The 25,238-nt window shown below is 35.9% G+C and overlaps 1 protein-coding gene and 1 long non-coding RNA gene across 6 annotated transcripts in view; both read left to right on the forward strand.

The window, feature by feature from the left end:
* LOC105222656 (uncharacterized) overlaps positions 1–25,238 on the forward strand; it is an 83,014-nt gene that overhangs the window by 7,413 nt on the left and 50,363 nt on the right. Inside the window, exon 3 of one of the 4 annotated variants that reach the window (XR_007421253.1) lies at positions 3,094–3,513. The exons of the other annotated variants lie outside the window; for them this stretch is intronic. This is a non-coding gene — a long non-coding RNA (uncharacterized LOC105222656). The remainder of the gene's footprint in view (positions 1–3,093; positions 3,514–25,238) is intronic. 4 annotated transcript variants of the gene reach the window in all.
* Positions 16,281–23,966, forward strand: LOC125780325 (trichohyalin-like). 2 transcript variants are annotated; one of them, XM_049462338.1, is made up of 2 exons: positions 16,281–17,744; positions 17,934–23,966. In XM_049462338.1, exon 2 carries the CDS (start codon positions 18,891–18,893, stop codon positions 23,715–23,717), a length of 4,827 nt encoding a protein of 1,608 aa, XP_049318295.1. In that variant the 5' UTR covers positions 16,281–17,744; positions 17,934–18,890; the 3' UTR covers positions 23,718–23,966. The 2 variants fall into 2 exon arrangements, with proteins under 2 accessions (XP_049318295.1, XP_049318296.1); XM_049462339.1 differs by having other exon boundaries at positions 17,934–23,955.

A 25,238-nucleotide genomic window follows, 5' to 3' on the forward strand; every position in this document is an offset into this window, starting at 1 on the left:
GGAAACAAAGCAAATGGGTCTGGTAGTGAACGAAGACAAAAGGAAAAATCTTCTGTCATCAAACAACCAGTCGTCGACTCGCGACTTGGCTCACACGTCACTGTTGGCAGTTATAATTTTAAAGTCGGACATAACTTCCTCTGTCTTGGAACCAGCACTGACATCAAGAACAACGTCAGCCTCTAAGTCCAACGTAGAATATCTCTATTAAGAAGTAAAGTCCGCTCTCGACGAACAAAAACCAAAGTCTATAAGTCACTCATTATTCCCGCCCTGCTATATGGTGCAGGGCAGGCGACTTTTACGCTAAGCATGTTTACTGGGGATCGCGCCTAACGACAGCTAAAGGGCGAGACTTATTCCAGGCAGCTCAGGAAACCGGGTGTGAGTTTGTATCGACCGGAACTCCATCTTATTGGCCAACGGACACCAACAAAATACCAGATGTTATAGACATCTTTATAACCAGGAAAATATCTCGAAATTTCATAGAAATAGAAGGTGGGTTAGATCTAAGCTCTGATCACTCCCCATTATATTTAACAGTAAGTGAAACAATAATTCAAAGAGATACTAGTCTGAAGTTATACAACAAAAATACGGACTGGACTTCGTTCAAACAAATACTTCAGACTAAAATAAAGTGTCCGAAAATCACAACAATTGAACGACTAGAGTTAGAAGTTAACACATTTACGATAGAAATTCAACAAGCAGCTTGGGATAATACTCCGGAGATAAAGCGGAAAATTATAGGTTCAAATTACCCTAAAGAAATAAAAATCCTTCTAATTAAGAAAAGAAAGTTACGACGAAAATGACAACAAACCCGCTCACCTCTCGACAAAACCAACCTTAATAAGGCAACTGCAGAATTAAAACGAGAAATTGCTCATATTAAGAATGAATCAATTAATAAATATTTATCTCAACTATCCGCTGACAAAAAAGATGATTACTCACTCTGGAAAAGTACAAAGTATCTGAAACGTCCAATAAGTCACGTTGCACCACTAAAAGTTGCTTCAAATACATGGGCTAGAAGTGATTGTGATAAAGCTAATGCATTTGCAAAACACCTAGCTGAAACTTTTCGTCCAAACGAGGATAGTGAAATCGCGTTCCTCAGTAGTATTCAACAGGATCATGCAACAATCCCAGCAATCACCATTTGTGAACTTAAAAGTGAAATTAAAAAGCTTAAAGTTAAGAAAGCAGCTGGCTTCGATTTAATTACAGCTGAAGTGTTAAAGCAGTTACCATACAAATGTTTACGGAAGCTCACCTATCTTTACAATACAGCAATCCGTCTGACACATTTCCCAACCCTCTGGAAAGTCGCCGAAGTTGTTATGGTTCCTAAGCCAGGAAAGGATCTTCACGAAGTCTCGTCATATAGACCAATTTCACTACTTCCACAAATCTCAAAACTTTTTGAAAAATTAATTTATCTAAGATTAAAATCTATAATCGACGAAAAGCAGTTAATCCCATCGCATCAGTTCGGTTTTAGAAATAAGCATTCAACAATAGAACAAATTCACAGAATAACATCAGAAATAGGAAAATTCCTGGAGGAGGGAAACGTATGCTCAGCTGTATTTCTTGACGTTGCACAAGCGTTTGACACGAAGGCCTTATGCAAAAACTAAAATCATGTCTTCCGGTTGAGTATTGTGCTCTTTTAGAATTGTATATCACCATGAGATTTTTCCATGTAAAACAAGGAAATGAATTCTCAAAACTTAAAGAAATTGAAGCAGGAGTTCCTCAGGGAAGTATCTTAGGTCCACTTTTATATATTCTGTATACAAGAGACTTACCGTTAGCTCCAAACAGTATGACTGCCACTTTTGCTGATGACAGCGCAATACTATGCGTCGAAAAAACAGCAGAAAAAGCTGCACTAAACCTGCAACATGCGATCAACTCTGTAGTAAGTTGGACTAAAAAATGGAGAATAAAACTAAACGGTGGCAAATCGGTTCATGTAAATTTTACAAACAAAAGAATCACTTATCAACCTATAAGTATTCTAGATGTCTGCATACCATACGCAAATACAGCTAAATATCTTGGCAACATGCTTGATGCTAGATTACGTTGGAAAGAGCATATGAAAATTAAAAGGATTGAACTTAATCTGAAATTGTCGAAAATGAAATGACTAATTGGGCGAAGGTCAAACCTGTCCATATACAACAAATTACTTTTTTATAAACAAATATTCAAGCCGGTATGGTCATATGGTGCGCAACTGTGGGGGTGTGCCAATGATGGCAGTATTAATATTATACAACGTTTTCAAAACAAGGTGCTAAGAGGCATTGTAAATGCTCCCTGGTACTGCAGAAATGCGGATATTCATCGAGACCTAAGGATGAATACAGTCGCCGAAGAAATAAGGAGTCAGGCAGATGCCCACTACAAAAGGCTTAATGCACATGTGAACGAGGAGGCGAGAAATCTTCTTTTAGACACATGCCGCTCTATTCGATTATGTCGCAAAAAACCACATAACTTAGTTGGAAGCTAAAATATAAAGGAATTAATTAATTATTTACCATCTATGTATGAATATTACTATTAATTTTAATTTCTATGTAATTCGTTTTTAAGTTATTCAAATCAAACTGCTCGTTAGTTTTGAAACTAGTTGAAGTGATATCAAACATTGTTAAAGTTTTAAAAATGTTTGTAATAAAAAAAAAAAAAAAAAAAAATATATGGTGCAGGGGCATGGACGATGACATCAACTGATGAGTCGACTTTGCGAGTTTTCGAGAGAAAGGTTCTGCGAAACATTTATGGTCCTTTGCGCGTTGGACACGACGAATGTTGCATTCGATGGAACGATGAGCTGTATGAGATATACGACGACATTGACTTAGCTCAGCGAATTAAAAGGCAGCGGATATGCTGGCTAAGTCATGTCGTCCGAATGGAAAAAAACACTCCAGCTCTGAAAGTATTCGACACAGTACATAGGCTGCTATATATATTTCTGACATTTCCATTGGAAAGTTTGACATTTTTTAGCATAACATCACTCAGAACGTTTTGTCATTTAATCGTGAATTGTTTTATTTACAGGGAATTAAAAAATTCATCTCGGCCAAAAAAGGGAATTAACTCCTGAACGTGGATTATCATGACAAGAGTGCATCGATGAACTAAAATCTTTGAATGGCTATGAAGCACCATCCTATAGCACTGTGAAAAACTGTTACAACGAATTCAATCGTGGCCGACCTCGCTCAAAGACGAACTCCGTGAAGGTCGTCCAAAAACAGCCGTTGTGACAGAAAACATCGATGCCGTACGTGAACTGATAATGCAAGACCGTAACATGTAACATACCTTCAGATAGAGGCATGCCTATGCATTTCTCCCACCAGCATACATTCGATATTGCATGAACACCTGGCCGTAACGACTGGCACGTTCTTGTTAACTCGGCTATAAAAAGAGGTTTCTACTGCAGTAAAAAATAAGAAGAAGAAAACTTTGCAGGTGATGTATATAAAATAGAAATCCAAAAGTTTTAGTAACTTGTTTTAACTTATCGTAATTTTAATCAAAAACAATGATTTCAACGTCAAGTAAATGAAAAGTTATACTTTTACGCCATGTCATTCCAATTGCCCCTAGGTGGTAGCGTTCAAAATGGTTATCATCGAAGTCTCCTAATGGTAGTTTCAGGAAACGTTTTATTTCTAAAGAGTCGGTATATAGGGAGGGCAGTGCTAGATAAGTGGGACTCATTTTTCATGCGAAAAAGTGATTAGACGGTTATCGACTGTGATATTAAGAACCAGTCTGTATTCTTTCGTCCATTTCGTTAATATGGTTGCTTTGGATTTAGAGGGGAAGATTGTGAGAATCTTTGCAGAAAACTAGAGAAAAATCGTTGAGATATGTAGCTGTCTACTTCGACCGTATGTCTGACGTCAATGTCGTACAATATTCTGAGGTGATGAAAATTCCGTATGTTGGTAGTGGACTCTTGAAATAAAGAAGTTAAACTGCTCGCTGGTTATTCAAAGAGAAAATTTCGTGAGGAGTGGTTAAAAGTATTCGATTGTCTTGAAGAATAAATGTAAGAAGAAGGGTGAGCATGTGGCCTCTAAGTTTTACCGATATGTACATATTTTTCCAAACATGTAAGCTCAATATTTTAATGATAAGAAAATTTGTTAGATTTGCAACAGATCAGAATATATGTAGATACATAGATGTTAAAGATTTTCTCAAGTAGCAAAACTGATCACCACTAGCTGGAACTACGAGGGCTGTCCGATAAATAACCGACCTCAACGTGAAGCTAGCGGCACATCTGAAAAAAAAGTTTCTACTTCAAATTGTGCATATTTTAATAGCTACTCGCCAACATTTCAGAAATTTATCTTGCGCAATTATCTGCTGACAGTCGTTTTTGTGAGTCTATTTCGGTGATTTCCCCAAAATGGAAAAAATTGAATATCGAGCTGTAATTCACAAATCAAAGATGAGTTGGACTCTGTGTATGGTGACTCTGCACCATCGTTTACCACCGTAAAATTTTGGGCAGCTGAATTTAAACGTGGTCGCAGGAGCTTGGAAGATGATGAACGTCCTGGGCGTCCAAAAACTGTAACCACTAACGATAACATCGCTAAAGTTCATCAATTGGTACTAGACGACCGCCGGATTAAAGTTAGGGAAATAGCTGAGATTATGAAGATGTCAAAAGAAACTGTTTGTCACATATTAAACCAAGATTTGGGCATGAGAAAGCTGTCCGCGCGTTGGGTGCCGCGTTTGCTTACGCTAGACCACAAACGTGCGCGGATGAACATTTCCAGCGCTCTGTTGGCTCAGTTTAGAGGCAATAAGACCGAGTTTTGGCGCCGATTGATAACTGTAGACGAAACTTGGATTCATCATTATACGCCCGAAACAAAAATCCAATCTAAACAGTGGATTGAAAAGGGGGAACCAGCCCCAAAAAAACCTAAAGCTGTGTATTCGGCTAAGAAAGTGATGGCGAGTATTTTTGGGACAGCCATGGAATTATTTTTATCGACTATCTTGAAAAAGGAAAAACTATAACAGGAGCATACTACGCATCATTATTGGACAAGCTAAAGGAAGAAATTTCGAAAAATCGGCCACATTTGCAAAAAAAGAAAGTCTTGTTCCACCAAGACAACGCACCATCTCACACCTCAACAGTCGCCATGGCAAAAATCCACGAATTGCGGTTCGAACTGCTTGACCATCCACCTTATTCACCGGATCTAGCACCAAGCGACTTTTTTTTGTTTCCTGAACTTAAAACTGCGCTCAGCGGCCAGAGATTTTCGTCAAATGAGGAGGCAATCTCTTTCGTGAACTCGTATTTTGCAGACAAAGACGCCAAGTACTATTTGGAAGGGTTGCAGAGATGGGAGCATCGCTGGGAGAAGTGTGTGGAGTTACAAGGACACTATGTAGAAAAATAAAAAAAAAATGTTGAAAAAGTTGCGTGCATCATGGTTAGGTCGGTTATTTATTGGACAGCCCTCGTATATTCTTTAAATCGATTCGAACAAAAAAATTATCCAATGTGGATTGTCAGTATTCGGTAATTCGATTGTCATATTTCCAATACTACTCGTATTTTCGAATAAAATACATTTTCGAATCGAGAGACAAAATAGGGCCCAGATCTGCAAAGGCCTCAACATTTGGAAAAAAAAAAAATTTCAAAATCTGATATATTTCCACAAAGCTTTCACAGGCGGTAAAATGGGTACGTTAATTCCGTAGTGAAAAAGTATGCAACTGAGTGCTGAGTTGGACGTGCGCATTTGCATGCAATATATGGAGAGACACTGATCCGTACTCTTCCGGAGAAGATTCCAGTAGGCCAGTTCTCAACTTTTTACATACAGCAAAAAAGAGGAATGTAAATATAGCGAGGTGTAAAGTATAATGAAATATCAAAATCGATTGACAGAGGAAAAATCTCGGAATTATGTAGCGCAATAATTTTCGGTAATGAAAGGAACTTAAAAAAAAGCAGCGAGATAGTGCATGTATTTTAAATGAAGATAGCTTCCATCAAAATAGATGTTTGCTTTGCTGTCTTCAGACGGGTAATTGCTATTCGAACTTCCTCATGGTCGGGCAATGGAACGTCTGCTCCATCGTCATCGATTGGGGAATCGGGTTCGCCTTCTCCTGGCGTTGTACTTTCACTGTAATTTTCGTATGCTCGGAGCATCGATGACTAGATAACCTTTGGGGGTTCTACAGGAGTCTGCTCCGGTCTTGAAACATTCTGTTAGCCGCCGCATTTTTTCGTAGTTCTCGCATAAATGCTATCACAAAAGCAAAAACCGCGGGAAAAACCGAATTTTGCAACAAATATGTATGTTCTATGTTAACCATCAATAGAATACTACGAAAACAAAAATAAATTCGAACTAATAACCAGCAAACTAAACGGTGCAGAAGTGGTAAATCATGAGAAATAGATAAGGCAATGTTATTTTGATTTAATCAAGTTAGTTAATGCTGGAGCAATTACCTCTGCAAATATGGTTTCAGAAAAATCTAAACAGTTGGCTGTGAAAAGGAACAAAGATTTTACTCCAAACGCTAGTTAGTTGGAAAAGCGATACGAAGTTACTATAAAAAAATACATGGGAAAAGTAGTTCTGAAGGTAAGGAAGCCGCCGACGATTTTGTGAAACTACCGAGTTTGATAAATAACTGTACAAGTAAAACGGAGGATATATAATATTTTATGCATATGAGAGTAGTCTTTTTTTCAAGGCACTACCATCACCAACGCTTTCGGGAAAATGTGTCCAAACAAGGGGATTCAAAGCACAGAAAGAGCGTTTGACAGTTTTTTTTTTATATAATGCTACCGGATTATTTAAAACGGTGTTTGTTATAGGTGATTATTTGTGTACCCAATTCAGCGAGAAGCACAATCCACTCAAGGTTTTTGATGCGTCACTTACTAATTTTAGAAGTTAAAAAACGTTTCAATAATGAAAAGGGCGGAAATTTATTATAAATATAAATTTTCACTTGACTGATAACACTAGTTTTAAAAACGATAGTATATTATAACAACAGCAAATGGTGGCTTGATGGTAGTCATACGACGAAGCGGCCATTATCTGCCTTGAAATTTCCTTAATTGTAAATATTTGTTTGAATTTTTCTCAACTTGAGATGGGATGGTGGTAACAGGTTCTAAAATTTTGTATCTATTTGAGTTGGTTTTCGTTTTTATGGATACGCCAAAGGTGGGTGTAAATCTTCAAAAGAAATTGTGGGCCCGTACCAAATTATGACCGGTTCACGTATACATTCCACCACTACGTGATCTGCCATGTAATCCAGTCTCTAATATTGGATACCAGAGAGTGAGCCACCTTCCCTTCATTGAGGTATTCCATCTTTCTTGCCACTTCTGGAGGCACTTTTCATCGATTTTTGCCCGTTCTTGTTTATATTGGCTAGCTGATTTGTTAGCCCTTATGTCTCGGACTGATGAGCAACGCTCTGCTGCTGTGTCTACGGGGAGTCTTCAGCCGATACTGTTCTGAATGCGCAGCAAGTTCTTAATGACCCTTGGCCGGTATGGCCGCCAGTATGCCGGTGCAAGCCTTTTGAATAGCCTCTACGTCTGCACAACGCTTTCTTTTCATAGCCAAATGCATTTTTCCTAAAAGGAAAAGGTCGCACGGTGCCATATCATGTGAATACGTCGAGTGTTTAATGGTTAAAATGTGACAAATAATCGGTCACAAGCGTCGATCGACATTAACGTTTTGGCCGAGTGGAACAAATTCTTTGTGGACAATACTCTTGGAATCATAAAAACAAATCAGCATTGTCTTCACTTTTGACTTCTCCATGCGCGATTTTTTGCGTTTCGGCCCGTTTCGGTGACTCTCATGCAGCACTCTGACGTTTCGTTTCGGGATCATATTGAAAACACCAAGTTTTGCCACCAGTCACAATATTGTAAAGCAATTGTGCGGAACAAACCGTGCACACACCTTTTGTAAGCCCAAAGGTTCGGTTCAAATACGATAAATCGATGTTTTGGAGATGTTAAATTTCATTTTCATGAATTTCAAGATGATTTCGGCTGATTTTTGATAAATTCACGCACAGTTTCGATGGAATTTCCGGAGATCACGGATTTTGATTGGCCCACATGTTGATCGTCATTCATGTCCTCACGACCACTTTGAAGACGTTGAAACCACTCGTGCACTCTGCTACGGGATAGGCAATTATTGCCTTAAGCTTGTTTCATCAATTTAAACGTTTCGGCAAAAGTTTTACCAATTGTAAAACAAAAATGTTGGCTCTTTGTTCGATGCCCATTTTCGCACCGATAACACAAACATACTGACACTTAAAACGCAATAACTTCACTTCCAATAGATGAAATGTCATGAAATTCTCCCTGGATAATCGATGAAGATAGCAACTATTTTTTCCCCTATTATTTCCGCTATTTCATATTGGGCAGTTAGAAAATTTTGTATATGTTGGCAAGTTGAGCACTTCTTTTGTGAGGAGAGCGGCAGTTACTAGAAACATAACGATTTCTATAGAACAAACAAACATTTTTTAACAGTGGATTCTAGTTTATGAAATTCTTCACTTGTTTCCTTTTGAGTTTTTGTCAAGCTTATTAGTGCCGTTACTGGTTTATCGACCAGTATTCTTTCCTTTTCGTATCTTGTTTTAAAAGTTTCCCAATCCACGTTAAAATTGTCGTCGTTAAGACCGAACTGTTACTATTATATCTGCTTGAACTTAAGTTTTGTATCGGAGGTGATAAAATGTTTGTGCTTTTAATAGTTGTCCCGGAAGGACGGCCACCTCGATGTGGATGCCTGAATTTCCCGTTTGACTGTCTACAAGATGCCAAAGAAAATAGGACTTTTTGAATCTAGCTCCCCCTGATGGCGCCATCTACATCGATTGGAACTGAAATTATTGCGTTTTAAGTGTCAGTATGATTGTGTTATCGGTGCGAAAATGAGCTTCGAACAAAGAGCCAACTATAAATTTGGTTTTAAAATTTGTACTGTTTTGAGAGTGTAGCTCCTGTATGTATATTTTGATTTTTATCGTTATTCATCATTTTGGTTTTATTTTAAATGTGTGCAAAAAAATAATTAAATTTTTTCTCAGTGTAACTAATTTCAGTAAGGCCATAACTCTATTGCTTAAAACATTTTTAGGTCCGACCGTCCGTCCGTACAAGCTATAACTTGATAAAAAATTAGATAACTTGTGGGTTCCTTAGTACAAACAAAATTTTGAGTTCGTAGACGGGCGTAATCACCGCCACGCCCACAAATCGCCATTAACCGATAACATACAGAATACCATACCTAAACACTTAATTAAGATATGAAGATGAAATTTGGTACAGAGGATCATAGTAGAAAGAGGAACCTGTGGAAATAAATTATTTGAAAAAGTGGGCGTGGCCCCACGCTCTAATAAGTTTAATGTACATATCTCCTAAATCCCTAAGGCTACAACAAATTTGTTGTGTACAAATCGTATAAGAACTCCTACCGACAGTGTGAAAGTGGGTGAAATCGGAGGACAACCCAGTTTAGTCCCCATATAATATTATAAATTTTATAATATAATAAAACTACTAAAAGCGCAATAAATCAATACGCCAAAACATAAAATTTTACTACCAAGATGGTATGAGAGAGCTTTCTGAGAAATCCCATATCCCGGGACCTGACCAACCGATCTCAACAAAATTTAATAGATGGCATTTTGCTTACATTTTTATATCACGGTGCGAAAATCGGCGAAATCGGACTACAACCACGCCTACTTCACATATAGCACAATGTACTGTGACTAGTTGTGTGCCCAATTCAGCGTGAAGCACAACCCACTCAAAGTTTCTCATGTATCACTTAGTTCCTAATCTTACAAGTAAATGCGATTAGTTTTATTCAACAAAAAAGGGCGGCAATTTATTTTAATTTATTTTGATTACAGTTCTCACTTAGCCAATTACATTAATTTAAAACCGATAATACAGTGCGTTTTGTAATTAAAAGTATATTTGGGATAAATAAATGAAAAATTTTGCGCGCTAGCTCGCTTTCGTATTGAATTGCGCGTGTATAAACTGAGAGTGACCGTGAATTGCGAACGGCTTCATTTGGAATAATTTGGTAATTGCCAGCTATTTTTTATTTTTATTTTATTTTATTTTTTTTTATGGAATTTTCAAGTTTCACGCTAACCTACTCTTATGAGGGTCGCTTATGTAGGGACGATAAGAGCGACCTCTGCTTTTGTTATGCTAGGTGTATTGATTTTATTTTTTATTTATTCTATTTGCGAATTTATTAAACTACTTATTGAACAATATTCTAAGAGAAGTGCCGATTCTCTTTAGGATTTGGTCAGAATTTTTTTTGCTTCATTATTGGTGAAAGCCATCCTGCGGGGTCGAAAATATAAATTTTTTTGTATTTTTATGTGAATTTGTCAGAGGGAATCTGACTTTATTTTTTCTGCCAAATAGTGGTGTGTTACAATGTTGTGAGTTTGGAGGCAGTCGTATGACATACCTGTCATTATTTGATCGAGTAGTTGTGGCTTTAAAAAATACTTCACAATACTGATCATTTATAGTTTTATTTGATATGGGTGAATTATCGTATTTGTTTGCATTAGCCTCAACTTGAGTAGGTATGGTGGTAACTGGTTTTGTAACTAGTTCACTTTGTGTTTAGCTTGTCTGGAAATTTTTAGAATTTTTGGTTTCGGGATTTGTTTTTGCAATTAAACCCTTTCTTTTTTTTTTTGTATATGCGCCTCTTTTGGGGTGAGATGGAATATTTGCTTTTGCAATTTGTGTATGTATGCGCATGTGACAGGCATTTGTGCAAAGCCTTTTTGACGTCACAAAATTATTTCGTTCGGTAACTTTCAAGTTTTTAAACTTCTCGCAAGGTATAAGTTTATGCTCTCCTTTACATACTTAGTTCGCATGACGTTTGCTTTTTCTGTTCGAATATGAGCGATTGTGTTTTGTTTAAAATTCTTGTTTATGCGACTTCATGGTATCTCGCCCCTCCACACAACATTCATCCCGCAACTCACATTCTTCACACCACACAACATTCGTCACCCAACACAACATTCAGCACACAACACAACATTCATCGCACAACCTACATCAGCATACCACACAACCCCACCCAACAAACCAACCACACTACACACACACCATCATCGTTTTCACTACCCAACCCATCAAAAAGGGGCTCAGTGAATAAAGGCCTAACGAACTAACGCCTAATTTTTAAAAATGAAATAATGCCTAAACAAGAACGCCTAACAAGAAAGTGAAAGAACGTCTAACTTTAAAAATGAAGGAAAGCCTAATTTTAAAAATGAAAGAAAATCTAAATTGTTAGGGTTTCTTTCATTATGTAATAACCCCTAATGAAAAAGACCTAACAATTCGAATTAAAATGCTTAGAACTTTAAGAAAATATATTTAGAAAGAAAAAAATGTATTTTTAAATTATATTGAACTATAAGTTATGTAAATACAGTTAAATTTTCAACAACTATAGCTCTACATAGAGAACATTTCAAAAAGTTTTCAGCTGCGCTAACTTTTAGCTCATTATGACAGTTCGAGCAAATTTTTAAATGCCGACATGGCAAATATAATATATTTGGCTTTGGAACCAAACACACTAGGGGTATTCTCTTGCTCTTGCAAAACCCGGTGCACGGTGCAAGCATTGCAGATTTACAACGGCACAACAACAAACACACGCAGAAAAATATTTGCAAGGGCTGTGAAATATGTCAGACCAAAACCCGTGTATATTAGCGTGCATTGTCACGCAAAAATAAAATTGCAACCCTGTTGTAGTTGCCATTTTACATAAAGTCATATTTTGACGTTAAATTGTTGAGAAAGGTAAATTTTAATTATATTTTACAATTTCTATTTAAATTATAAAGTTTTGTTACAGTTTTTTTGTTAAAAATGTATGCAGAAGGTGCGCCGATTCACAATAGCCATGCACAATAGTCATTTACAATAAATTGACTGAATCAGTCGCTCATATATCACTAGATTCTGCAATGGGTGCTCTCGTGCCCTTGTATATTTCGGTGTAGTATTTTTGCAATCTGCAATCTTGCAAGAGCAAGAGAATACCCCTACTATGCACACCGCAGCATTACTTTCGCCAAAATAATTGCTTGCTATGTTTGCAACAACAGTCTCGTCGCCATCATCATTTTCATCATTATCATCCTCGTTATTACTGTCATAAGGAAGACTATTTGCTTCAAATATGTCCTCATCTGGTTCTAGGTCAACAGAAATTTTAGTTTTTTTGAAAACCATTCTTTGCAAAATTTCTTTGGGCGTAATTTTTCCCTGCAAGAGTACATGACTGGCTTCTTCAATCTGACTTGATTTTTGCTCATATACGGTCTTTTTTTTTGAAGTACCATGGGATCCACCACTGCATATAAGAAGATCAAAATCTCTACTCTTATTAAACTCTTCATCAATAAGAGCTTCAACAAATTTGAAAAAATTTCCATTTTTTTGAATGATGCGGCCAATAACGCCGTTATAGGCCTCGACAGCTGATGTAGTCCGTGTTCTTGTTAAGAAAACCGGAAATACTTCGGGTGTCACCTTGAAAAACAACAACAAATTGCTTTTTTGATTTTGAAATCTTATAATTTTCCCTTTTACAGAATGTTTACAAGGTGGTGTATGCATTTTGTAAAAGGGAACTTACCTTTCGCAACCATTGCTTTTCATAATAAATCATGAATGGTGTAAATAATTCTTGCTTATTTGTATTCATCAATTCTTCTTTTATGTTCCCAAAAACCGCATTTATTTGTGTAGCTGGTAACAGAGGTAGAGCAAGGATTTTATGGTATATCGTAGAGGCATTTTGATTGCTTCTTATTGAAGAAGCCAATTGTTTCCACTTATATGAAATATTTTTCCTTATTGCTTGGCAATAATGAAACCAACAACCGTAGATTTCACCAACGGTGAGTTTATTTCTTATTGCCATTTGAAGACTGACTTCGAAATCAGTTAGAAAAATTTTGACGCTTAATTCAAATAAATTTTCATTAATCTATGAAAATATATCTTCATCGTTTTTTTGCGATTTTTTATCCATAAGTATAAAAAAGAATGAGAACGAGAGAACTTTATAATGTAAAATATCTATAATATCACATTTTTTATTTTATACCTTTCCGAAGTATTCAATATGAATTATTAAAAGCTGCTTAAAACATCCATTTGGAACAACTGAAAATGTTTCATCTACTATACGAGTATACCTATGTCTATTCATTTTCTTCAATTTTTGGCATAATTTTCTTTGAAGCAAATATGCAAAATGAACCGTTATTCCCTTGGATGCAAGCAATAAAAAATTGATGTTTCGGATCTCCATGCTTCGTTAAACCAAAGTTCGTATAAATGGATTCCAACTGAAATGCCTCTACTACTTCTTGCGCACATTTCGGAGATTTCACAAATGTCTTTGCTACTAATAATTGTAAACCTCTTTGCATCTTGTGAAAATCTAAATGTTGAGATTGCTCTTGGTTTCTGCAATAATATCGCATTTAATTAAATTTAGATATTATTAAACTAAATAAATATACGTCTCACATTGCACAAACATCGTAGAAACTTCTTTTGATTGTACTTAGCGCATTCATATCACTCAAAACTGAGGACGAATTCAAACATTCACTTTTAATTTTACTTACACACTTTAATTCATTTGCCAGGTTTTCCGACTCACTATGATTATTTTCAATGACATAATACGTCATTCACTAATTCAACCTTTGCCTTGCATTTTTATACTCTCGCAACAAAGTTGCTAAAGAGAGTATTATAGTTTTGTTCACATAACGGTTGTTTGTAAGTCCTAAAACTAAAAGAGTCAGATATAGGGTTATATATACCAAAGTGATCAGGGTGACGAGTAGAGTTGAAATCCGGATGTCTGTCTGTCCGTCCGTCCGTCTGTCCGTCCGTCCGTCTGTCCGTCCGTCCGTGCAAGCTGTAACTTGAGTAAAAATTGAGATATCATGATGAAACTTGGTACACGTATTTCTTGGCTCCATAAGAAGGTTAAGTTCGAAGATGGGCAAAATCGGCCCACTGCCACGCCCACAAGATGGCGGAAACCGAAAACCTATAAAGTGTCATAACTAAGCCATAAATAAAGATATTAAAATGAAATTTGGCACAAAGGATCGCATTAGGGAGGAGCATAGGAGTAATTTTTTTGGAAAAGTGGGCGTGGCCCCGCCCCCTACAAATTTTTTTGTACATATCTCGGAAACTACTATAGCTATGTCAACCAAACTCTAAAGAGTCAATTCCTTCAGGCATTTCCATATACAGTTCAAAAATGGAAGAAATCGGATAATAACCACGCCAACCTCCCATACAAAGGTTATGTTGAAAATCACTAAAAGTGCGTTAACCGACTAACAAAAAACGTCAGAAACACTAAATTTTACGGAAGAAATGGCAGAAGGAAGCTGCACCCAGTCTTTTTTTTTAAATTGAAAATGGGCGTGGCGTCGCCCACTTATGGACCAAAAACCATATCTCAGGAACTACTCGACCGATTTAAATGAAATTCGGTATATAATATTTTCTTAGCACCCTGATGACATGTACGAAATATGGGTGAAATCGGTTCACAACCACGCCATCTTCCAATATAACGCTATTTTGAATTCGATCTGATGCCGTCTCTGTATAATATATACATTAGGAACCAATGATGATAGCGGAATAAAACTTTATACAAATACGGTATTTAAGCTGAGGTATCCCTTGTGGAAAAATTGTCGTGATCGGACTATAACTTCACAACTTCAAGGTCCCTGATATCGAACACGAAGAACTCAGTGCCTAACCTAATTTTTCACCAAAAATATAGGTAAATCTCTGAGATATTTTCATGTAATTCAGAGGGCATCATTTTTATACTCTTGCAATCTAGTTGCTAATAACGGTATATATCGTCAGATATATGGTTACATATACCAAAGTGATCAGGGTGACGAGTAGAGTTGAAATCCGGATGTCTGTCTATCCGTCCCTGCAAGCTGTAACTTGAGTAAAAATTGTGATATCTTGATGAAACTTGGTACACGTATTTGGTGGCACCATAAGAAGGTCAAGTTCGAAAATGGGCGAAATCGGAGCACTGCCACGCCCACAAAATGGCGATAACCAAAAACTTATAAAGAGCTATAACTAAGCCATAAATAAAGATATGAAAATAAAATTTGGTGCAAAGGATCGCACTAGGAAGGGTCATATTTGGATGTATTTTTTTTGGAAAAGTGGGCATGGTCCCGTCCCTACTAAGTTGTTTGCAAATATCTCGTAAACTACTGAAGCTATATTAATGAAACTTTCAGAAGTAATTTCTTGAAGGTGCTATCTTAAAACGGAGGAAATCGGATTATAACCACGCCCACCTGCCATACAAATGTTATGTTGAAATCTACTAAAAATGCTTTAATTTAGTAAGGAAATACGCAATAAACCTTAAATTTCATGGCAAAGATGACACAGAGGGATTATATTCAAATTTAAAATGGGCGTGTCTCTGCCACTTAAGGGTCTAAAACCATATCTCAGAAACTAATCGACCAAATTCAGCGAAATTCGGTTCGAACCATTTCCGTAGCATCTATGGTTCGAAATTGGGCGAAATATATTCACAACGACGCCTACTTCCCATATGCCACAATTTTGAAGTCCATCTGATTCGTTCACGTTATAGTATATGAGTTCAACACCAGTGAAGATAACGGACCAAAACTTTGCACAAATACTGTATTTCTAGTGTAGCATAGCTCGAATAAAAATCACCGAGATCAGACCATTTTATTGAAAATATCGGTAAATATCTCAGATATTCTAAACATATTCATAGGAGATGTGTTCCTTCCAACAGTGTTCGCCTGTGCCAAAAATGGGCAAAATCAAGCCAATATTTCTTCTTGCCTCTTATTTGATTTTCACAATTCTAGTGGACTTTGTGCCGAATATATTGGTCAAATTTTGAATAACCTTAATAAATTTGCATGGAAATATGTTCATACTTTAGTCAACGTGTTGGCCCCCATATACATATGTAATAACACGATTTCTGCCTTTTCTTTTTACTTTACGACGAATATATTGCGTATTTCCTAAGATATCTTTAAAATATTATAAGAATATATTATACATTAAATTTTTTAGGCGCATGTAAACTATATTTGAAAATCAGTAAGAAATACTAACGTAAATTAATAGTAGTCTAGTATCAAAGGCACGCAATTAGAAAACCTGCTTTTCAGATGGACCAAATGCGACGCTTAAATGTTAAACTGAGCTAAACTTCAACCTCAGTCAAATTGTAATTATTATTAATTGTTTTAATTTTGTTTTTGCGAAAAAATCGCGATTTACAAAGCACCATAGATAGCTTATGGAAGGTTTAGGTATTAAGACACAGATGTTTACATAGACGTAATAATTTACAATATTTAGCATACATATATATTTAATGGGAATTAGTATTTATTCTTTAAAATTGTTTTCAATGTATTTGGCTACAAATCCCCTTACTCAAATGTTATTGAATAATTTTTAAAACAAAAATGGCTTACCTACCTATGTCTATTCACAACAACTCAAACTTTCAACCTTGATATATGGTATACTTAAAAATTGTTTTCACAAATTTTCTACCTAGCTTAGCCTTCACGAGCGAACATTTACGGAAGATGAACTCCTTTGTTTCAGAAAGCATTAAAAAATGCAATTTACGTAGTAGTTTTCCATGTAAATACTTTCAAGGCTATTAAGCAAATTACTAATTTCTAAGATATATATATTTGTATGTACTATATATGTATAATATATATATATTATTATGCTAGATGTTTATACTTTCAGTTACACTATATAACTTGAGTAGTGAAGTCTACATTTTTAGCTGAAATTTTAATTAATTAAGTGAAAATTTACCATAGTAGTGTTAGCATCATCAATGATATCAATAAAATAAAATATACTACGAAACTATATCAACATCCACTTGAAAAGAAGACTGAAGGAAGACCAGCAAGTTACCCTAAAAAGAGAACACAGGAGTCATTCGGAAGAAAAATCAGAAAGTATTTAAACACTTATTTTAATAGATTAAGATTAAATTATTTATTTTCTTTAGTAAGATTTAATTTTAAGAAATTATGCCTAGATTAAATAAAAGATCTGTTGTACAAAGTCGACTTGAAAATAGAAGACGTATGCAGATTCTTCGGGCTAACTCATTATATAGAGTTAGTGAGCAATCACATAATACTCAAAGCCATGCTAATCGCAGATTAGATCCAGAAGTCCGCCTGTCAGAACAAAGTATCAATACAGTTCAACATAGGACAAGGCGACAAAATCAAGAGTTTCGGTCTGCTGAGCAAAGTATAAATACTGTTCAGCAAAGGTCTCGGCGGGAAGATCCCGGAATAAGGTTAGCTGAACAAATCATAGATACCAATCAGCATAGAACCCGGCGACAAAATCCTCAATTTCGCTCTGAAGAGCAAAGTAGGAATACCCGAGAACATAGGTCACGGCGGGAGAACCCCGACGTTAGGTCTGCTGAGCAAAGTATAAATACTGTTCAGCATAGGTCTCGGCGGGAAAATCCCGAAATAAGGTCAGCTGAACAAATCATAGATACCATTCAGCATAGAACCCGGCGACAAAATCCTCAATTTCGCTCTGAAGAGCAAAGTAGGAATACCCGAGAACATAGGTCTCGGCGGGAAAACCCAGAGCTTAGGTCTGCTGAGCAAAGTATAAATACTGTTCAGCATAGGTCTCGGCGGGAAAACCCAGAGCTTAGGTCTGCTGAGCAAAGTATAAATACTGTTCAGCATAGGTCTCGGCGGGAAAATCCCGAAATAAGGTCAGCTGAACAAGTCATAGATACCATTCAGCATAGAACCCGGCGACAAAATCCTCAATTTCGCTCTGAAGAGCAAAGTAGGAATACCCGAGAACATAGGTCCCGGCGGGAGAACCCAGATCTTCGGTCTGCTGAGCAAAGTAGAAATTCAAGGCAACATAGAATTAGACGCCAAAACCCTATTATTCGGTCAAATGAGCAGTCTCATAATACCATAGTACACCGAGAACTTAGAAGAAATCCTAACTATAGACATTTAGAGCGCATACGTGATCAAACACAAAGAGAACGTTCGAGAAGAAATCCTGAAACAAGGAGAGAGGAACGTTATAGAGAAACGCAACGACGACAGCTTATCAGGAGTGGTGCAAGGGAACAAATTTTAAATCAGAGACGTCAACAACAAAATCAGGTCCGTATTCATAGAGAAAACTTGGCATATAGGCAAATTCAAAACGAAAGGCAGTCCCAACGAAATCTCTGATATTTTTGCAAATGGTGGCATTTCAAGAGATTTTCGAAGCATTTATTTTGAAAATATAAAGAAAGGTCCCACCGAAATATGTATTTGCTGTGGGGGATTATGGTTTCCACATCAAGTACGCAAGTTAAATTTTCGGAACTATAACTCAAGTTCACCCAGATGCTTCATCTGCTTTCTTTTTAAAGCAAAAGTTTCCTTCTGAAGATGGAAACTACAACTTTTGCTTAAGTTGCAAAAATGGGATTACCAAAAATAACATACCAAAAATATGTTTGTTAAATGGTCTAGACTTTCCGGATATACCAGATTGTTTAAAAAATTTAACCCCTATTGAAGAAAGGCTAATAATGCCTCGATTGCCTTTTATGACCATTCGTCCTTTGGGATATCAAGGCCAAAGTTCGATTAAAGGTGCCGTTGTCAATATACCTATTTCTGTTAATAATGTTGTGACATCTCTACCGAGGACTTTTGATCAAACTCATGTGATACAAATTCACTTAAGAAGACGTATGGAATACAATCATGATTATATGACTGATACCATACGGCCTGCGAAGGTTGTGGAAGCTTTGCGATTCTTAGTGAATACTCCTCTGTATCGTGAGCATAATATACACATAAATGAGAATTGGATTTCAGGCTTTAATAACCAAGAAGAAGTTCCCTTTGTTGCATCTGCTGAAGATGATAGATTGGTTCAATCTCTTTATGAGGAACAGACTTCCCATAATAATCACTCAGACATTCCCATAGCACCTGTACCTGCAGAACTAAACCCAGGTGGTCAAGAGACTCTTTTAGACAATATTCCTGTAGAAAACATGGAATATAACCGTTTAGTTATAGCGCCAGGGGAAGGTCAAAGGCCAATTGACATGGTTCAAGATAATAATTCGGAAGAATTGTCATTTGGAACAATATACGTTGGGCAGAAACGTACATGCTCTGAAACATATAGTAAGATAGTACGTTCCGAAATTCGCCGCTTTGACCGCAGAGCGTGTACCATTCCAAAGTTGTTCTACGACTATAAAAAATTAGAATTACTGCAAATTAAGAATAGTACATCCATTTGCCTTCGAAAGTTTTCTGGTCCTAACCGTGTTACGGCGCAAAATGTATTAAATGAAAACTTTGTTCAAAACTTGATTCAACATGATGACGGTTACAAAGTTTTGAAAGGTGTTAGATCCTCTCCTGCTCACTGGGAAGCTGAGAAAAAAAAAGCAATTGCAATGATTCGCCAATTTGGGCTTCCAACCTTTTTCATAACTCTATCGTCTGCTGAATCTCAGTGGGTTGAGCTGTTGGTTATTCTGTCGAAAACTGTTGATTCAAAAGATATTTCACAAGAAGAAGCCAACATTTTATCAACCCAAGATAGATATCGCTTAATCCGCTCAGATGCGGTTACTTGTGCTAGATATTTTGATTACCGTTACCGGCAAATCCTTAAACTTTTTAAAGATAATACCGGCATTTTTGGAACACATTTTGTAAAAAACTATTACTGGAGAGTAGAGTTTCAACAGAGAGGTTCTCCGCATATACATGGCATGTATTGGCTTAATAATGCTCCCAAGATCAACCTTCAAAATCCTGAGACATTCTCCGAAGTCATTGATTTCATTGACACTTATGTTTCAACAGATGGTTCAGTAAGCCACTTGGAACATTATTTAGATTATCAAAAGCATAATCACAGTCGGTCGTGTACTAGAGAAATAAGAGGACAACAATTTTGTCGGTTTGGTATACCATATCCACCAATGCCTTGCACACAAATATTGCTTCCTTTTCCAGACACAACCCAAGATTTGGAAAGGCATAAGGGAAACTTTTCTAGAATTCAAAATATTTTAAATTCAACTCTGACTACAGAAGATATATCGAATTTAGATAATTTTGAATATTTCTTGAGCGATAATAGAATAAACATGTCTTTTGATGACTATTTGCTAGCTCTGAGATCAAGCTTATCGAAACCTAAAATTTTTCTGAAAAGAAAAATTAAAGATCGATTTATAAATGCTTATAATCCTCTTATTTTGGAACTCCATAGGGCTAATATGGATATCCAATATATACTGGATGCATATGCTTGCTGTTCCTATATAATTAATTATATTAACAAATCGAACAGAGGAATTTCTAGGCTCTTAAATGAAGCTATATCAGAAGTAAATGCCGGAAATTATACAATAAAGCAAAAACTTCAACATATAGGTCATAAATTTATATCAGGCACGGAAATATCTGCACAAGAAGCTGTTTATTGCTGCATTGGGCTTCATCTTTCGGAAGCTAGTAATGGAGAAATATTTATAAATACCTCACGACCGGAGGAACGTGTTCGAATGGTAAAACCTAGGGCGGAACTTCAGAACCTTCCTTCAGACTCTACTGAAATATTTGTAGCTGGTATTTTAGACCGTTATGTGCAGCGGCCCGATCAGTTAGAAACTGTTTGCTTAGCAGATTTTGCATCTATGTTTAAATTTGTGAAATCCAATAGAATAGTGCAAGACAGTGATCATGAAGAAGAAGAGAGGGAAGATAATAACGTACCAGATATTGGGGTACCCATTGCACTAAGAGACGGTAGCGGTTTTGTTAAAAAACGTACCAAACCAATTATTATTCGGTACAGAAGGTTTAGTCCTGATGTGACCAAAGATGAGTATTTCCGCGAAATGGTAATGCTTTTCTATCCATGGCGGAATGAACAGCAAGATCTTATTGAAAATGATAATGAGCTAACTTGTATAACTCACCGTATTTTAATTGAGGGAAATCGAAAAAAATATGATGTTTTTGATCAAAGAGAACTGGAAAATGTCTTAGAAAGTCTTTATAATGAGACAGACCTAGAAGAAGCTGTGCAAAATGAACTACCTGTTGTGGAAAATGAGTTTCGGGTGTTAGCACTTCCAGAAATAAGCCCTAATATTAATTTGCTGGATTTGCATGGCGAACATACAACAGATAATGGTACTGAATCTGATTGCAATATTAGGCTTATTAAACTACCCCCTTTAATTTCGGTTGAGGAACTATTTTCTCTAGTTCAAGGTTTAAATATTAAGCAAAGAACATACTTGACTCATTTGATGCATCAGATTAAAACAAATCGACCATTTTATGAATTCATTGGGGGCGGAGCAGGTGTTGGAAAAAGTCGTTTGATATCTGCAATATATCAAGCTCTTAACCATCGCTTCAATTCTACACCTGGATCCAACCCAAGTTCTTTAAAAGTTCTCCTTTGTGCACCTACGGGTAAAGCAGCATTCGGGATAGGTGGACTGACACTTCACTCAATATTTTCTCTTCCTGTAAATCAGCTGAATAGAGAGTTGAGGCCCCTAAGCAGTGACATAGTTAACTCTTTGTATTCCAAACTTGCTGACTTAAAACTAATCATAATTGATGAAATATCAATGGTGGGCGCTCGAATGTTTAGCTATGTTGATGCTAGGCTTAAACAAATTTTTAAAACAAACAACCCATTCGGTGGCATACCGATTATAGTGTTTGGAGATTTGAAGCAACTCTCACCTGTTGGAGATAGGTGGATATTTTCTTCTAACCCTAATGATGCTTACAGCACTTTAGTTGGTTCTCCTTTGTGGGACTTGTTCAAATATTTTGAATTAACAGAAATAATGAGACAAAGGGACGATCAAGCTTTTGCTATTGCGTTAAACCATATGGCATCTGGCACTATGACAAATGATGATATATCATTAATTCAAACTCGGGTAGTTAATTCTGAAGAAGTCCCCGATGATGCGATCCATTTATTTTGGTCAAACGAAGAGACAAATAATTTCAATGCCCTTAAGCTCAGTCGAATTACAACTGAAGCTATTTCTTCAACTGCCAAAGACTCTGTAAGAGGAATGGGTATAGGTGATCAACAAGAGAATATTTTGGAAAGAGTTCAACTTTTCAAAACTTCTGAAACACAGGGACTTCCTTATGAGTTGACACTAAAAACCACTGCAAAATACATGATTACAGTGAATATAAACACATGTGATGGTTTAGTTAATGGGGCAACTGGAGAACTAATGCAAATTGATTATCCAGTAATTCTTTGGATTAAATTCTTTGAACCTTCTGTTGGTTTGATAGCACGATCCAAAAAGCCTCATTCTCTAGAAAGTTCTTGGACCCCAATTGAAAAAGTTGTTAGATCTTTTCAATATAAAAGAAATGAGCAAATTACAATTGAAAGAAATCAGTTTCCAGTTGTTCCAGCTGAGGGAATAACTATTCACAAAAGTCAGGGTGCTACATATAATAAAGTTGTCGTTCATACTCGACCCAGAATGCCTAGAGCTTCGATATATGTCGCTTGCAGTCGAGCTACTACGGCAGTAGGTCTTTTTATTGTCGGAAATTTTATTCCTCCTAATAAATTTTCCGAATCGGATCCAGTATTTAGGGAAATGATGGAATTGAGCACATCTAAAGCCCTGATTACAAGTTTCAATTTTATGATTTCTCGATCATCAGCACTTCAGATTTTATTTCATAATGTTCAGAGTCTCCACGCTCACATTAACGATATAAAAGGCGACTGTCTGCTGCTATCTTCAGATATTTTATGCTTCGTAGAAACCTGGAGCATTCCTGATGAACATTTTGAGATACCAGGATTTACTCTTATAAACGAGCTGAGGATAGATAGCACTGAGACAAGCAACCGAAATAAGCGGGGCCTTATAATTTATGCAAAACATAGTGTTGCCAGCTCTATAGAACCGAAGATTATAAAGAAAATTTATTCAGGCCGCAAAGTTTTAGAAGCAGTTTTGTTTAAATGTTTCAACAACAATATTCTGGTTCTTTACAGAAACTCAGCTTTTCCCCTCAGGCTTTTAATTGCAGAACTTCAAGAAATTCTTACTACAGAGTTGTGCAATCAAAATGTCTTAATTGTTGGAGATTTTAACATTTGTTTGAAGTCTACAGGGTCTACAATAAAAAATCTTCTTCAAGATAAAAACTTTAGTTCCCTGCTTAGTGTAGAATATTCAACTACACCTGTGGGGACGCAAATTGACTGGGCATTTTCAAACATGGATCATTCTCATGTTGATGCTATCACTTATGAGACAGTGCATAGCTATCATGATGGTATTTGTGTCTCTATTTCGGACTAAGGCTATGTACAATAGTATCTTTTTCACACATAAGGGCATTAGAATAGGTTAAAAATATGACATTATGAATTAATAAATAAATATTTAAACTAAGAAATTTTAAATCATTTGTGTAATTTGTTAATATTTAAGAATTTGTATAAATATAAGGTAGAATTAAAATAATTTAATAAATCTTTCAAAATTGTAATATTATATAATAAAATATACATTATTATATATTAAGAGAAATGCAGTTTTTTGAAAAAAAAAATATTGTTTTAAATAAAATATATTATTTGTTAATATATAAGAATTTGTATAAATATAAAGTAGAAGTAAATATTTTAATAATAAATGAAATGTACGTAGGATACATTTTGCTATTTGTAAAAACATATCTTTAGAATTTAAAAATATAACATTTAATTATTAAAATATATAATACTTATTACTTCTAAGTCAAACTTGTATAATCTTATTCATGTAAGAAATAAAATGTGCATTAACTTCGAAAAACGATTGTTTTTTTACATAGTCCTCAATACAGTTAAAATAAATGAAAATACAATTCAATACTCAAAGTACACAAATTGATATAATCTAATTAATTTTACAGCAAAATAAAAAAATATGTAAATGACGGATAATGAAATCTCAATTATCACTTTATCATGCGAGAGTATAAAATGTTCGGTGACACCCGAACTTAGCCCTTCCTTACTTGTTATTTTTTCACTTCTTATATACGTTTGTGGAGTTTTATTTTAGGTGCCTTTCTGAGAGGCTCGAAGGACCATTTGCTTGTTGGAGTTAGTTTCACTATGTATTTTGCGGGGTATACTTACTTTACCTTTAATTAGATATCCCTTTGTGTTTTAAGTTAAATGAAAGATTTCCCAATTTTAGTGGATAAAAATGTAACAATTTATATATAGGTATGTATTTCCCTTTGTGGGCGAAACTTCAATATTTTTATAATACAAATTCCAAGATATTCAAGATATTTACAATTCTTTATTTTTTTTTATTACACTGTTCACTATTCACTACTGATGCTCTTGATGCTCCTGCACACACACACACACGCGATCGGATGGAGAATCCAAATTTGGACTAGCACTTTAAACTATTATAAATTGGCGGATCGACGTGAACGAGTTGGCGACGTATATTCTCGATACGGGCGTAAAAAGCGAATTGGGGGCACCCCGATCTAACCAATCCTTTTTGAGGCTCAGTGAATAAAGGCCTAACGAACTAACGCCAAAAAAAAAAGAAATAGTGCCTAAAAATTGCATATAGGAATTAGGCGGTTGTTCATAATGAAAGAATGCCTAACATTTTAGGAATTTCTTCATTAAAATTGTTAGGTAATTAATTCTTCATAATGAAAGAAAGCCTAACAATCAAAAATGAAGAAACGCCTAATTAGGTATTTATTCATTTTTGATTGTTAGGCTTTCTTTCATTAATGTTAGGCGATTTTTCATTTTGCTGAAAGTGTGATTTTTATTACTAGTATGAAGACTGACGGTTGTA

The sequence above is a fragment of the Bactrocera dorsalis genome, chromosome 1 (assembly GCF_023373825.1).
Source record: "Bactrocera dorsalis isolate Fly_Bdor chromosome 1, ASM2337382v1, whole genome shotgun sequence".
In the NCBI taxonomy this organism is placed as follows: domain Eukaryota; kingdom Metazoa; phylum Arthropoda; class Insecta; order Diptera; family Tephritidae; genus Bactrocera; species Bactrocera dorsalis.